Source organism: Fusarium falciforme, chromosome 2, assembly GCF_026873545.1.
Source record: "Fusarium falciforme chromosome 2, complete sequence".
NCBI lineage: Eukaryota > Fungi > Ascomycota > Sordariomycetes > Hypocreales > Nectriaceae > Fusarium > Fusarium falciforme.
This window is the reverse complement of record NC_070545.1, coordinates 1,215,458-1,228,956: the sequence shown is the minus strand read 5'-3', so window position 1 is coordinate 1,228,956 and position 13,499 is coordinate 1,215,458. Positions and strand designations below refer to the sequence as shown.

General features: G+C 53.3%; 4 protein-coding genes across 4 annotated transcripts; all 4 read left to right on the top strand.

Annotated features, from left to right (window-relative positions):
* Nucleotides 1-4,603: 4,603 nt before the first annotated feature.
* Nucleotides 4,604-5,519, top strand: NCS54_00234100 (Mitochondrial fission process protein 1; the record flags this gene model as incomplete). The annotated part of the gene is made up of 2 exons (XM_053147941.1): nt 4,604-4,797; nt 4,850-5,519. The coding sequence occupies exons 1-2, from the start codon at nt 4,628-4,630 to the stop codon at nt 5,517-5,519; spliced, it is 840 nt and encodes a 279-aa protein (XP_053003916.1). The 5' UTR covers nt 4,604-4,627.
* Nucleotides 5,520-6,077: 558 nt separating this feature from the next.
* Nucleotides 6,078-7,010, top strand: NCS54_00234000 (AN1-type domain-containing protein; the record flags this gene model as incomplete). The annotated part of the gene is made up of 1 exon (XM_053147940.1): nt 6,078-7,010. The coding sequence occupies one exon, from the start codon at nt 6,078-6,080 to the stop codon at nt 7,008-7,010; it is 933 nt and encodes a 310-aa protein (XP_053003915.1).
* A 333-nt stretch (nt 7,011-7,343) lies between these two features.
* Nucleotides 7,344-10,491, top strand: NCS54_00233900 (Hypothetical protein; the record flags this gene model as incomplete). Its single annotated transcript, XM_053147939.1, has 2 exons — nt 7,344-9,559; nt 9,612-10,491. The coding sequence occupies 2 exons, from the start codon at nt 7,344-7,346 to the stop codon at nt 10,489-10,491; spliced, it is 3,096 nt and encodes a 1,031-aa protein (XP_053003914.1).
* A 1,734-nt stretch (nt 10,492-12,225) lies between these two features.
* On the top strand, nt 12,226-13,317 carry NCS54_00233800 (Hypothetical protein; the record flags this gene model as incomplete). The annotated part of the gene is made up of 3 exons (XM_053147938.1): nt 12,226-12,545; nt 12,596-13,037; nt 13,090-13,317. The coding sequence occupies 3 exons, from the start codon at nt 12,226-12,228 to the stop codon at nt 13,315-13,317; spliced, it is 990 nt and encodes a 329-aa protein (XP_053003913.1).
* Nucleotides 13,318-13,499: the final 182 nt, after the last annotated feature.

The window sequence follows — 13,499 nt, the reverse complement described above, 5'->3', positions numbered from 1 at the left end:
ATAGCAGGTCCAAGCGACGTCTCTTTCTTGTTTTTGACGGCATCGATGAACTGGAACAGGACGAGGTTGACTCACTCGCCGCCTTTCTTGACGCTGTTGTGAATAGGGGATTACGAATCCATGTCTGCTTCACGTCCCAGCCTGGTACACTAAAAATCAACGCTGGAGAGGCTGGGACTACATGGCCACAAGTTGCCATGGATAAGCAGAAGCAACTGCCCGACATCAAAGCTTTGGCGTGGGATCGTGTAAACGGACTCGATGGCCTAAAGAGGTTCAGTCGCTATGTCAAGCAGAGGATTACAGAAAAGGTTGAGGAAGTCGCACCGAGTGAGTCTATGAAATGGAACAGCGTTCTTCTCCCCTTTCCCTTTGTCGGCAACCCTGTCTTCCCCTGTCTCTGCTCATCTCTCCTTTTCCTAACTCATCTTACAGACATGCTGTATGCAGAACACATGCTCCACCGGTATAGCATACTGGCCCGCGAGGGAGCGGTGTTGCAGGACATGAAGAAACCAGCGCCAGTGGACATCGACGCACTCTATGAGAGCATGGTAGATGAATGCTACCAACGCACGGCCACCGAGAATCGCGGCGCTGTCGCAGCGCTCCTGCAGTGGATCTCCTTCTCATATTCCCCCCTGACTCTCGACGACATTACGTCTCTGCTACGGTTCGTCACAAAAGATGACAGCTTCGTCATAGAGGATATACCACAGCCATTCTCCAAGTTTCTTCGCATTGGCCACCCGAGAGCGCCAGCCGAAGAGGAGGAAGACAACGATCCGGCATCAGCGGAGGTACGAAATGAAGGAGAAGGGAGGTTGTGGACGCTACCGGACTTACTGGACCCGGACAAGCTCGGTAGCGACTATCTCGAAGAGCAATTCAAGGACGGCATACTCCCGGTCGACTTCCAAGTCCGTCAGATGAGGTCGTTCTTTTGTAGATGGAACACCCGCAGTGAGAACCGCGGTAGGCAGCAAACGACCGGATGCTCAGAGCTCCGTAAGACGAGTGCGCAGGCATTTAGGGACATGTTTCTGGTTTCTGCTCAGTTGGTGCACCCCGATGCGAAGAAGACGTTGAACAAGCTGGCACCGGGTCTGCGGAAGTGCGTCATCCGCGATGTCCTTTTTTACTGGCTCAACATCGAGCCTGAAAACAGCACGCTTGTCGAGAACAAGGCTGTGATGGAAGCCTTTCACGCTCTTTTTTCGTCGCGGAATGGCTATGCTGAGATGGTTCTACAGCAGGACGGTGAGATTCCCTACAAGTCTCTCTTGAAGAAAGTGAGGAAATGGAAGAGTATCGCTGCCACAGATGGCCATCTCCTGGCCCAACTTGCGCCCGAAGAGCAAAAATGGTGGAATGGAGTATTTAAGAATCCGCCAAAAATTCTAGGCCATCTGGTGAGAGGTAACGTACGCGCCATGTACCGCTCCTCGGATCTCGTATCGGCCAAGAAAGCCTACGCTGCTGCCCGTGAGACACTTCACATAGTATGGCATAACTCCCCTCTCCCTTGGCTTGATGAATAACATTGCAACAGGCTGGGGTAGATGGAAAGGTTATTGAGCAGGCCTCTAAGAACTATGGCGACCAAATCGTCGCGGGCGGGCACGTATCAAAATGGCTGCCACGGAAGTATGTTCTGCTCGGGATCCCAGGCCTCTTCCCGGACCTCGAAATGGACCCTGCTGCACACTGTGTGATGGCAGAGCTTCTATCCAGCTACAAGCACAGGGATTTCGCTTGCCAGGCCGCCCACATGGCGCTGGAACAGGCCGGCACACCGGAGGAGAAGCTGAGAGCATCAGAGCTCCTGTCCCGCATCCAGCTCAAAATGGGTGAGGGCACGGCGGCCCACAGAACCATCACTGGGTGTCTCGGAGAGCAGCAGGCGGAGGGGGGTGATGTTGCGCCGTCGCTCCGGCGGCGGGCCTATGTCACCCTGGCACGCATTGAGCGTTCCATGGGCAACACCGCCGCCGCGGCAGCGTCCTACGTTGCGGCCAAGGCTAGCGACCCGGAGGGACTGACGCCAGGCGATATACTCGCGGAGGAGGTGGGCTTGTTTGACAAGGTAGACCAGTACCCAGACTTGATGGCCACGATCCGGTGCTGGAAGCTGTCCGACCAAGTGGCATACTTGACCTGGATCTTTAAAGACGAACACAGCCTCGATCTCCTCCGCAAGGCCGCCTGGCATACGGGCGAGGCCTCGTTCCTGGTTGACACGTATGAAAAGGTGATCCATTTCCTGGACAATGTGGACGCCGGCGCACCCATGCGGTGCGAGCTGGCTACGGTCCAGAGGACTGTGTGCAGCGACCTAGAGAGCGCGCGGCGGCTGCTGGACGAGGTGCTCGACAGCCGGCGTAGCAGCAGGGACTTGTACATGTTCACGAATGCACAGCCGGTGCTGACGGCGTCTGATGCGGACTTGATGCAGAGCAGCACGCTGGAGGCACTTTTCCACCAGGCGATAGACCCCGAGCACAAGGCAAGGCTCTTTCAGTCTGTCAAAGGCCTGACGCAGAGGCCGCTCATGCTGGACCTTCCCGAGTATAATCTGAAGTTACTCTTACAGCGCCATCATCTGGAGACGGCACGCATGGCGAGGAAGATGGGTCCAGCGGCCGACTTTCAGTCCCGGTTGAAGGAGGTCATTGACACATGCTTTCAGGGATTGTCCGACGACGCCTCGTGGAACAACCCCTTTAGGCTATCAATGCTGGCCAGGGCGCTAGCTTTCCTTAGCCAGACCGTGTCTGGGGCAGCTGTAGGGCCAAGGCTATTCTGGGCGGCTAGGGTGTTGGGCTCGGCCGTGTTCTCGCAACTGGACCCAGCAGTTACAGTTTGGGGTAGCCAACACAGTGACGTGGGTAGCGAGGGGGAGAAGGAGGAGGAGGAGGAGGAGGACGACGACGAAGACGAAGACGAAGACGACGATGACGACGAGGATGACGACGATGATGATGAAATCAGCACTGACAATAACGGCGATGGCTCTACTCCTCCAACGGACGAGGGAGATCTGAACGAGCTATTCCAGACAGATGAATTTGAAGGTATACCATGCAAAGGCTTCGCCTGCAACCCCAGGGAACGTTATTGCTGGTGGGGTGGCCGGACAGCGTATATGTGCATCGCATGCGACAACTTCTTGTGTATGGCCTGTCACGCGTCACGGCAGACGGCCAACCACGGAAAGGAAGCGCAGAAGATGATGTCCTGTGGCCGGAACCACACATATCTGCAGCTGCCGGTCGAAGGGTGGAAGGGGATCACGGCCGGCCAGATGACGGCGCAAGACGCCAAGGGGCACGTCCGGGACATGACTTTTGGTGAGGATTTAAACGAGGTTCAAGAGATGTGCGCAGAAGCCTGGGAGGCATTCTGGCAGGGGCCTTGAGGGGACTTTTCTGTTTGTTCAATAAGACAGACATTATGGAAGGATATAGAGAGGAAGGGCAGTGACTCTAGTCATCACCACTGGTTTATCAGTAGGTCAAGTCGGGATAGAGTTAGTAGGATGGTGAATATCAAACGACAACAAACTAGACATTGAGCGTCGTATCATGTGAAGAAATTAGGACAAGGCATTGGACAAATAAGATCTTGTATATATGGGTTTGTCTGAACGAGCCATGGCAAAATACAAAGATCTTGCCGAATTCCTCGATCTCGGACCCAGAATCACCTGAGGCGAGACTGAAGGAACTCGTTATTCTAGACCGAACTTAAGAAAAGGGGGTTAAACTGAACAACTCTGGTCGGCTAAAATTGTATATCAAGCTCAAAGGATTTTTGATGTCTTTCATGTGACGCCAATTGCTCCAGAATGCCATAAACTCGGAGACGATGCGATGTTCGGGTAGTAATAACTCCACGATGAACAACATCTAGAGCCCCGACTAACCCCTTTCTTATTTCAACTCCTCCCCTGGTGAGTGAGTTATCATGGGAAGCAGCATAGGAAACCCCATGAAGCCGCCCACATCTGTTTCTGGCACAGGGGACCGGCTAACTCACAAACTCCCCTTATGGTTTTCTGCTGCGGAGCTAGGCTAATGTCCTATCTGAAGAAGGTGCTGCTGAAGATCACAGAAACCGACTGGAACGGATGGAAGTAAAGGTATAACTAGGTAAGTATGATGCAAACTCTTGGCTGATTAGTTAACTTGCTGGATCCATGGAGGGCCGGCTCAGTATCCCCACCAGAAGTTCCTTGTGGTAGTAGGTAGGCACTCCTTTTCAAGCTGCATATACCGTACACCCTGGGCCAATTTGAAGCAACAGGTAGAAAACAGAGCTCTTGTATTGCTAATGAATGCTTAGACGGCTTTAACCTTCAATTTAGATGGTTAGCGTAGGTACTTAGGTAGGCCGATTGAGTTCGCTCCTGGGAAACTTGTGTCCACTTGTACGGACCGATAGCGACCAAGCTCTTATCAATCCGGTCAAGTGTAAGGCGGATAGTGACGTATTGCACCAACCGGGATTTTCCTGCATCGGTAGTGGCGGGTCGGTACTCAAAATGTAAGCGACTTCCGCGCAGCCGGTTCCAAGGTTGACCTTTTTCTTCCATTAAGCAACACACTCAGATTTCTCGTCTCTTGCGATGCTTTGGTGGGGAAAATCCCAAGACTCCAAGTCGGAGGAGAAGAAGGAGACGTCTCAAGTCAAGGAATCAATTGCCGAAAAACTCCCCGCGACAGAGCAACTTCCCAAGACGCTGCAGCGGTTTGTCGACCATGCGGGCCAGGACATGAACGTGGTTACCGAGGGCTAGTACGTTGTTCACATGCGATGGATGGATTGGACACGGGTTGACTGGATATAGTACCTCTGATTCCACAGACTCGAACCTTCGTTATGCGGCTTATGCTGCGCGACTCCGGACCATCCTCCTCTCTGCGCATCGATATGTCGCCTACACCTCTGACATTGGCGAGTCCTTCCGGCCGGTAGCTCACCCCAACCTCGTTCGCGGCGCCTACGGTGTGTCTTGGATGTACCTTCTCGGCGACGTCTCGTACGAAGGCTACAAGGCCTACTGGCACAACCAGAGGGTGCGTGACCCGACTATACAGCTCACGGCGCGGCAAGAAAAGATCACAGGTCTGCCTGCTATCGAGACGCGCGTCGTCAAGCCTGGCGAGGTGTCCCCTCTCGAAGACTACCGCACCGTCATGGTGCAGCGCGCAATCTTCCAGAGCGTGGCCAGCATGGGTCTGCCTGCTTTCACGATTCACAGCGTTGTGAGGTACTCTGGCCGGGCCATGAAGGGCATGAAGAACAAGATGATTCGAACATGGGCCCCCATTGGCCTGGGTCTCGCTGTCGTCCCCTTCCTCCCTGCCATGTTTGACGAGCCAGTCGAGAATGCAGTTGAGTGGGCATTCCACAAGGGCTTCGAGATGTATGGCGGAAAGGGCGCTGTCGGCAATGCGCCTGCAACGGGCCGCGAGGAGCTATTGGCAAAGAAGCCAATCAAGGAAAAGGAGCTGTAACACAAGTTGTTCCCTGGAAACTGAACTAGGCGTTAGAGGAGGTAGAAGGCGCTCAACTCATGATTTATGTACGATATAACAGAACAGAATAGATGGACGATGCGAAAGTCGCTTCGAAATAGACCAAGCGTTGTCTGCCTTATCGAGTTGCTCTGGTGGTTGAGGTGCAGCTCTGAGTGGGGTGCAAATCACCCCGCGATCTACCAAGACGGATGGATGCATGGATCCAAAGTCTTGGGCGTGGCTGTGCTTTCAATACATTAAACAGGCCTCCGATTCTCCTCCTAACGAGGAAAGTCACGAGTTACTTTTCCTACTTACAAACACATATACGCATTACACCGAGTCAGCGCCTTACGTCCTCCTCCGAACCCGATTCACCTGTGGCGATTCCTCACTCGTTCGTAATCCGCCAGTCTTGGCTAGACACGGACCCTTCCAGACGCTTCCTCGCCGCCTCCTTAACATCTGTCATCGTCCCAACCAAACTTGCGACAACACCTCTGCCTAGAACTCACGCGATCGCCTCGACCTTTTTAAACGCGGTATACCTTCATCATGGCGTCATCATCAACACCAGAAGCTCCAGACACGAGCTACGTCGAGATGGACGACAAGAACGATGCCACTCTGATCGGCAAGCACTGCGAATACGAATACTGCAACCAGCTCGACTTCCTTCCCTTCTTCTGCCAGTCCTGCCGAAAGACGTTCTGCCTCGACCACCGATCCGAGACTTCGCACAAATGTACAGATGCTGGTGCCTGGGCAGAGCGCAAGCGGCTTAAGCAGCTGGCCCAGCCATCCATCGGACAGGGCAGGGTGCTACGGGACAAGGTTTCTCAGAAGCCATGCGCGTCGCCGGAATGCAAGACGACGATTGGAACCTCCCTGACGCCAGGGGTACACTGCCAGACTTGTAATCGAGACTACTGCCTGAAGCACCGACTCGGGGAGGACCACGACTGCAAGAACCTAGTACCTATCGGAGCCCGTCCAGTACAGTTTGACGTTGCCCAAAAGACAAAGTCGGCATTCGATAGGTTCCGCGCCTGGGGTACGGCCAAGAAAGAGCAAGCAAGCCGGGCACTCCCTAAGCCAAAACCAACCTCTGCTTCTGCCCGGCTGGTCGCCGTCAACAAACTTAAAAAGACAGCCAAGGGCGACGACAAGGTTCCTATGGAGAAGCGGGTGTACATCTACGTGGAGGCCGAAGCAGAGACGGCAAAGGCCAAGTTCCCCAAGGGCGAATTCTTCTACAACCAGGACTGGGTGGTAGGCCGGGTCCTCGACGCCGCAGCCAGGAGTCTGCAGGTGCAGAACATCAACAACCAGAGCTCCGACGAAAAGGATAAGCTGCGAGTATTTCATGTCGAGGGCGGCAGGATCCTAGAGTTCAACGAAAAGGTCGGCACGGCACTGCAGAGCGGGAACACGGTGGTTTTGTTAAGGGGCGTTGGGCCCGCCACGCCGGATTTGATTGAGGCGTGAGCTTGATTTTGAGAAGTTTGTATTGTGATAGAGAAGCATGGCCTGGCGTTGTGGGCATGGAAGTTATTATACCAGGATATCGTGCAGTGAAACACGGCAGATAGATTGATTGATTTGACGATGGTACTTGTTTGGGCTCTTGGATTCTATGATAGGTAGTCTATGGATATCTAGAAGCGCAGGATCCCAGCGTTGCGCTTAATTGCATTCCCCTAATTAGGTCACGTGTTTTCGTGGCACCTCGCGACTCGATCTATGACGGATGTACTCAGTACCTGACTTTCTTTGTCACTGAACGCCAAATAATGCAACCACTCACATCCCAAAGATAGGATGCCTCCTGTTGTACCGCGCAAGAGATTGCGCGAGTCTTCGCCCTCAGGAGAGTCAAGGCCATCAAAATCAGCAAGAAGCAAGGATGGCTCATCTCGGCGCAAAGCAACCCTATATGACGACCTAGATGCGACTTCGACACCTCTATCGTCAAAGAACTCGAACTCGGTTCTGCATGGTTTTGCAAACAACGATAGCGATGATGATGGAAGCTCTTTGACATCGCTTTCGGATGATGAATTCGAGGATGTAGTCCCGCCGAAGGATCCGGAGGACAATAATGAGGAGGACTCCACAGACGAGGACATCGAGTTTGAGGATGTCGAGGCACCAGCTGCACCGACACCGGATGCTCCAGTACCATCTGGCGATTTGGAGTTGACTCTCACTAGAGATACTCGGATCTCACTGACGAATGCCTTTGACAAGAAGGGGCCATCAAAACGAGAGAGAAAGGTCCGACATGCCACGCATTGCGTTCATGTCTTATTACTTCTATGGCACAACGCCGTCCGGAACTCTTGGCTCTGCGACCCCGAGGTCCAGGCTACTATGATTTCTCATCTTCCACCCAGATTATGGGATGAGGTGGACCGGTGGAGGCGCACCAGCGGACTTGAGAAGCTACCTCCCAAGAAGACGACAAAGGAAAATCCCAAGACAAAAGAAAAGGGCAAAAAAGCTCAAGACAGACAGTCACGAGATTGGGGCGCCGAGGCACTGAAGCTTGAAGAAGGGGCTGTCGACATGAGTCACGGAGATCCGCTCTTCCGACTTATGCGGGTACTGACATCTTGGTGGAGGCAGAGGTTCCGCGTATCAGCACCAGGCCTGAGGAAATGGGGATACATGTCTCTTGAGCGGCTGGACCGTCTTACCAAGGCTCACAAGGCCGAGCCTCATGATCCCGAGCAATTTGGGGAGAAGATAGAGGACCTAGAGGGTTTCCGGGAATGTGCTCGAGCTTGTACGGGAAGTCGAGATGTTGGCGCCCAGCTATTCACTGCCCTCCTCAGGGGATTGGGTTTGGAAGCACGAATGGTTGCAAACCTCCCTACTCTTGGATTTGGCTGGAACAAGTTCGAAGATGCCGAGCCTGAAAAGGACGACAACTCGGGTCAGAAGAAGTCGAAAGCAAGCAAGAAGAAAGTGTCAAAAGGTACAAGCGAGACGAAGGCAACTACAAAAACGACAAGCGGACAAGCAAAGAAACCGGCCAAAAAGTCCAAGTCCAAGACAGAAATCGTGAGTGATTCTGATGAGCTGGAGCTTGAGTACAAGGACACCGACGATGAGTCTGTGGTTGAGCTGGAAACCACCCCCCGAAATATACCTGTTCCTACGAAACAGTTTGACCGAGATATGGACTTTCCGCACTACTGGACAGAGGTCCTCTCCCCTGTCACTAACACATACCTGCCCGTTGATGCTATAGCCAGGAATATTGTCGCAACAAGCAGAGGCCTCATCGAGTCGTTGGAGCCTCGTGGAGCCAAAGCCGACAAGGCTCGCCAGATCATGGCATACATTGTTGGACACTCCCAAGATGGAACAGCCAAGGATGTTACCGTCAGATACCTCAAGCGGAATGTACTTCCAGGGCGTACCAAGGGAGTGAGAATGATGCCAGAGAAAATTCCGATTTACAGCCGCCACGGCAAGGTGAAGCGGTACGAAAAGTTTGACTGGTTCAAGACTGCAATATCTGGATACCGACGCGGCACCAAGAGGCACCCAATCACAGAAGTCGACGAGATGGAAGACGCCACAGACCTAAAGGTCGCCAAGCCAGAGAAGAAGGAAGTCAAGGAAGGCAAGGAGACATTGCAATACTACAAGCAATCCAAAGAATTTGTCTTGGAACGACATCTAAAACGCGAGGAGGCTCTCAAGGCCGGAGCCAAGCCAGTCAAGATCTTCAAAAGCAAGGGCAAGGGCGGCAAGATCGAGGAGGAAGACGTCTTCCTTCGCAGCGACGTCCTGAATGTGAAGAGCGCCGAGACATGGCACAAGCAGGGCAGGGCGCCAATTGCTGGGGAACAGCCCCTCAAAAGAGTACCATACCGCGCAGCAACCATCAATCGTCGGCGTGAAATCATGGAGGCCGAGGCTGCCACAGGAGAGAAAGTTCTACAAGGACTCTATAGCCACGAACAAACTGACTGGATTATTCCGCCGCCAATCAAGGACGGCATTATTCCCAAGAACGAATATGGGTATGCACTCTTTTTCTTACTTTTCTTTTCGGGATCACTAACAGGAAACCAGGAATATCGACTTGTTTGTTGAGCACATGTGTCCACAGGGGGCAGTGCATATTCCTTATCGCGGCGCGATGCGTGTTTGTAAAAGATTGCAGATCGACTACGCCGAAGCAGTTGTAGACTTTGAATTTGGCCACCGGATGGCTGTCCCAGTCATTCAGGGCGTCGTCATTGCCGAGGAGAACCACGAAACGGTTATGGTCGAGCTCGAGAAGGACGAAGCGGAACGTGTACGAAAGGAAGATGAGAAGCGGAGAAAGGCAGCATTGGCCCAGTGGCGTAGATTTCTCATGGGGATGCGTATTGCGGAGAGGATTCGACAAGAGTACGGAGAGATTGACGACCAGGTCTCGGTGTTTGGGCATGCTCGAGATGCGACGAGTATCAGGAAGCAACCGCACGTTCATGATGAGGAAATGGCTGGTGGTTTCCTGCCAGAAGGTTATGAAGAGGAAGAGGTTGAGGAGCCAGCTCATCATACCTCTGCTTTCTTTCCTGCTGTAGATGAGGACGATGAGGAGGACGGTGGGTTGGTGATGGAGGTTGATGGACTGGAGCAAGTCGATGCTGATCCAGAACCTGTTGACCCACAGCCTGCTGAGAAAGAGTCTTCTGAGCCCCAAGAGTCTGAAGCTCCCCAACCTCAACCAGAGACCGAGGTAGAATCCGAGGCAGAATCTGAACCGCCACAGCCAGCCTCGAGGCCTCGAGGGCGGCCAAGGAAACAGATGCAGAAGAAGGAGGTTTCTTCTCGGCCGGCAACTCGACGGTCGACGCGGAGTGGGCGTAAGGTGGTTTCGTATAATGAAGAGGGCGAGGGTGAGGGCGAGGGCGATGATGACGAAGTCGCAGATTCGTATGCTGAATCTGAGGACGATGAATAGATCTGCTTTTGGGGGGGGGGTGGGGTTATTGAAAAGGTGTTTTGGGTCATGTTCAGGGTGGGCTGCCACCGTAGGAGGTACACTCCTCATCCACGCCTCCTTTGGGTGATTTTTCTTGCTGGTGCCATTAGATCCTGGAGGCATTTTTGTTTGACTGCCCAAGGTTAGAGTCGATAATTATGTGCGCGTTGCTCGTCACAGTACGACAGAAGCTGGAGTTCAGAGCCACCCCCTTACTCCATCCACAATCCACCCCATGAATCTCATACCGGTTCTCGAGCTGTCAATATATGTTGAATGAATCACTGGTCGATCCAAGACTGACAGAAATGCGACTGAGGCCCCGTTTGGCCCTGAAAACAGTGCGCCTCTTCCCTGGCGTGGGTGTGCTGTGGACATGACCGCGGGGCATTTCCAGCGGCATCGCCAGACCACCACCTTTTCCTGCTTCCCATCTACTCCAAGTTGATTCTCGATACTGATTGTGCATTATGCTGACATTTTTAATCATAGGAAATTTCTTGATTTTGCTTCTTTTTCCCACTGTCGGTTCGCTGCCCCCTGACTCGATCCTCCATACCGAAGCCCAGTGATCGGTCAAGAAGCAGCCTTCTATCGACCTCTGAAACCGACCGATTTGACGAGTACCTGCTGTGCTAAGAGTGCAACGTGAAGCGAAGATAGATGGACAAGAGGGAGGGAGGGAAGAAACTAGGGGTTGTACCTGGATCGACCGAGGTGTTGGGGAAGAGGGAAAAGTCATTGTACCCTGCTAGGCTTCAACACCAAGAACAAAGGAACATCACCGTCGCCATCATCACGATCGTAACCGTCTCTAGAAATCAAGACTCGCTGTGTATTGTTCTTCCTTCGCGTCTGTCTCGACGACCCACCGTCCTCTTTGTGCCCGTTTGTCTTGGATATCACGGACTTCCTATGCCCACTCGGATGCATCTACGTTGAAGAGGCATCTTTGGGAGTGCTTCACAGCGTTACAAATCAACACCTGCTCCTGAATATGTACAAAAAGCCCCCGAGGGGAACAAGTGCAACGAAGTCCCTCGTTGTCCTGCAAGAAACGCCCACGATCTATTTTGGAGCGTCATTGTTCGCCTCCCTTGGGTCTATCACGACGCAAGGATCAGCCACATTGTTCTCGACTGGCCCAAAATGGCCCTTATTTTCTTATCCTTCCTTAGGCAATCTTCGCCCTGGCATTTTCCCCTATTTGATTTCAGGGCACTCCCACTCAGGGTACGCCGTTCCCTCTGCCGGCCGTTGGCACTGTCAGCTCACCATCCACGGGGCAACCAACACTGCTCCTATTGTCGAACACTGTCAGGTCTTCCTGACCTGAGCTTCAGATTTCCATCCCCTTCTAAACCCACTGAGCCCTACCGCCTAGTATTCTGCCGGTAGCTCCCACTACACTGGAAGAAAAGCCCCTCCAAGCTATCCAGGTCGCTGCCCAGGCATCCGTCACTGGGTGAGTCCCCGCTTGGCTTCACACAACCACACTGGTTGTTTATCTTCCATCGTCACCAAAACTTTCCTCTCGCAATCTTCCCTCCCTCAAAACACTTCCCCCAAAGCACACTCCCCTTCATCTACGAACGCGTGCTTGTCGAACGCTCTCGACGTTTGACATAATCGGTAAGCAATCATCGCTCTTCTCATATCATGCCTCTGGGTATCTAGCATCTCTTCGAGAAAACTAACCAGAAATCAGGAACGATGGAGACGGAAGGACGTGAGCCGCTTGATGCTGAGAAGCAGGCTTGTGTCCAGCAGGTCATGAATCGTTTCCCTGACATCTCTCTCAAGTTCGTCGCCTCGATCGTTGGTCCTCTGGGCCACAACGCCGAGCAGGTGATTAACCACGTCCTCGAGCGACAGAACTTGGGAGAGGCATATCCCAAGGAGCAGACGGAAGTCATATCTACGCTCAAAGAAGGATCGGCGGAAGGGATGAACGGGTGGATACAGAAGCAGCGTGTATACACCGACCCCAGTCGGCCAGCGGAAAGCCCTGGTAGTCCCGGCTTCGAACTGACGCAAGTACCTCATATTATCCGCTTGACCTAGGGGCTAACTTCCGATCTAGAAAGACGATGCTCGCCGGGGATTTTCCATACGTCCCCATGAAGAGCCTTGTGGAGATTTTGTCGAACCACAAAAACCACCTCTACCCGGCTTACATTGCAACCTTGGAGATTGCTGCCAACAATATGTTTCATGGTGCACCACTTCCATGGACCCCAAAGAAATATCCCTCGCCCCTCGACAAACGGTACGAGGACAAGACTCTTTTTGTCACCCTGCGTTCAACCCAAGATGCCACTGAGGGCAATCTCATCCCAGAACTCGCCTTGTCCAGACTAGTGAAGCGACAACAAAGTCTCAGACTATCCATGCTCAGTATCAGATGCAGAGATGCCCTGAGTCTCCAACAGGCCATGGCCAGCGCCCAAGTTTCCGAGTGCGAGGGTTGCTTCGCCGAGTACCCCATGAACCGCCTCATCCATTGCGACGGCGAGCGGCCCCATGTAAGTCGGTCCCTTTCGCCTCTGTCACCCGCGTCTGACAAGTTATATCCAGCTGTTTTGTCCCAAGTGCTGCGCGACGAATGCTGAGACCCAGGTTACTCAGTCCAAGAACGAGCTCCGATGCATGTCCACCGAGGACTGTAGCGCCGGCTTCTCTGTCGGCGAACGCGCCAAGTTCCTGAGCGTGGACCACATCAAAGCACTTGATCGTATCGAAAAGGAGGCCGCCGTCGAAAAGGATGACCAGGGAGTTCAGCAGCAGAACGACCAGCAGCAGTAGCCTGGCCGGAGAAACCTCTCGCAGGGGCCTCTAGGACAAGCCAACAACAACGGCCAAGGCCAGGGGCAGCAGACTCCTCGCGTTCAGCTTGACCAGAGTCAGAATGAAGCAGGTGAACCCCGAATCCCTTAGGAGCCGGGCTCAACATGGGGCAGGGTCCCCAGTAAGAAGTCAACACTGAC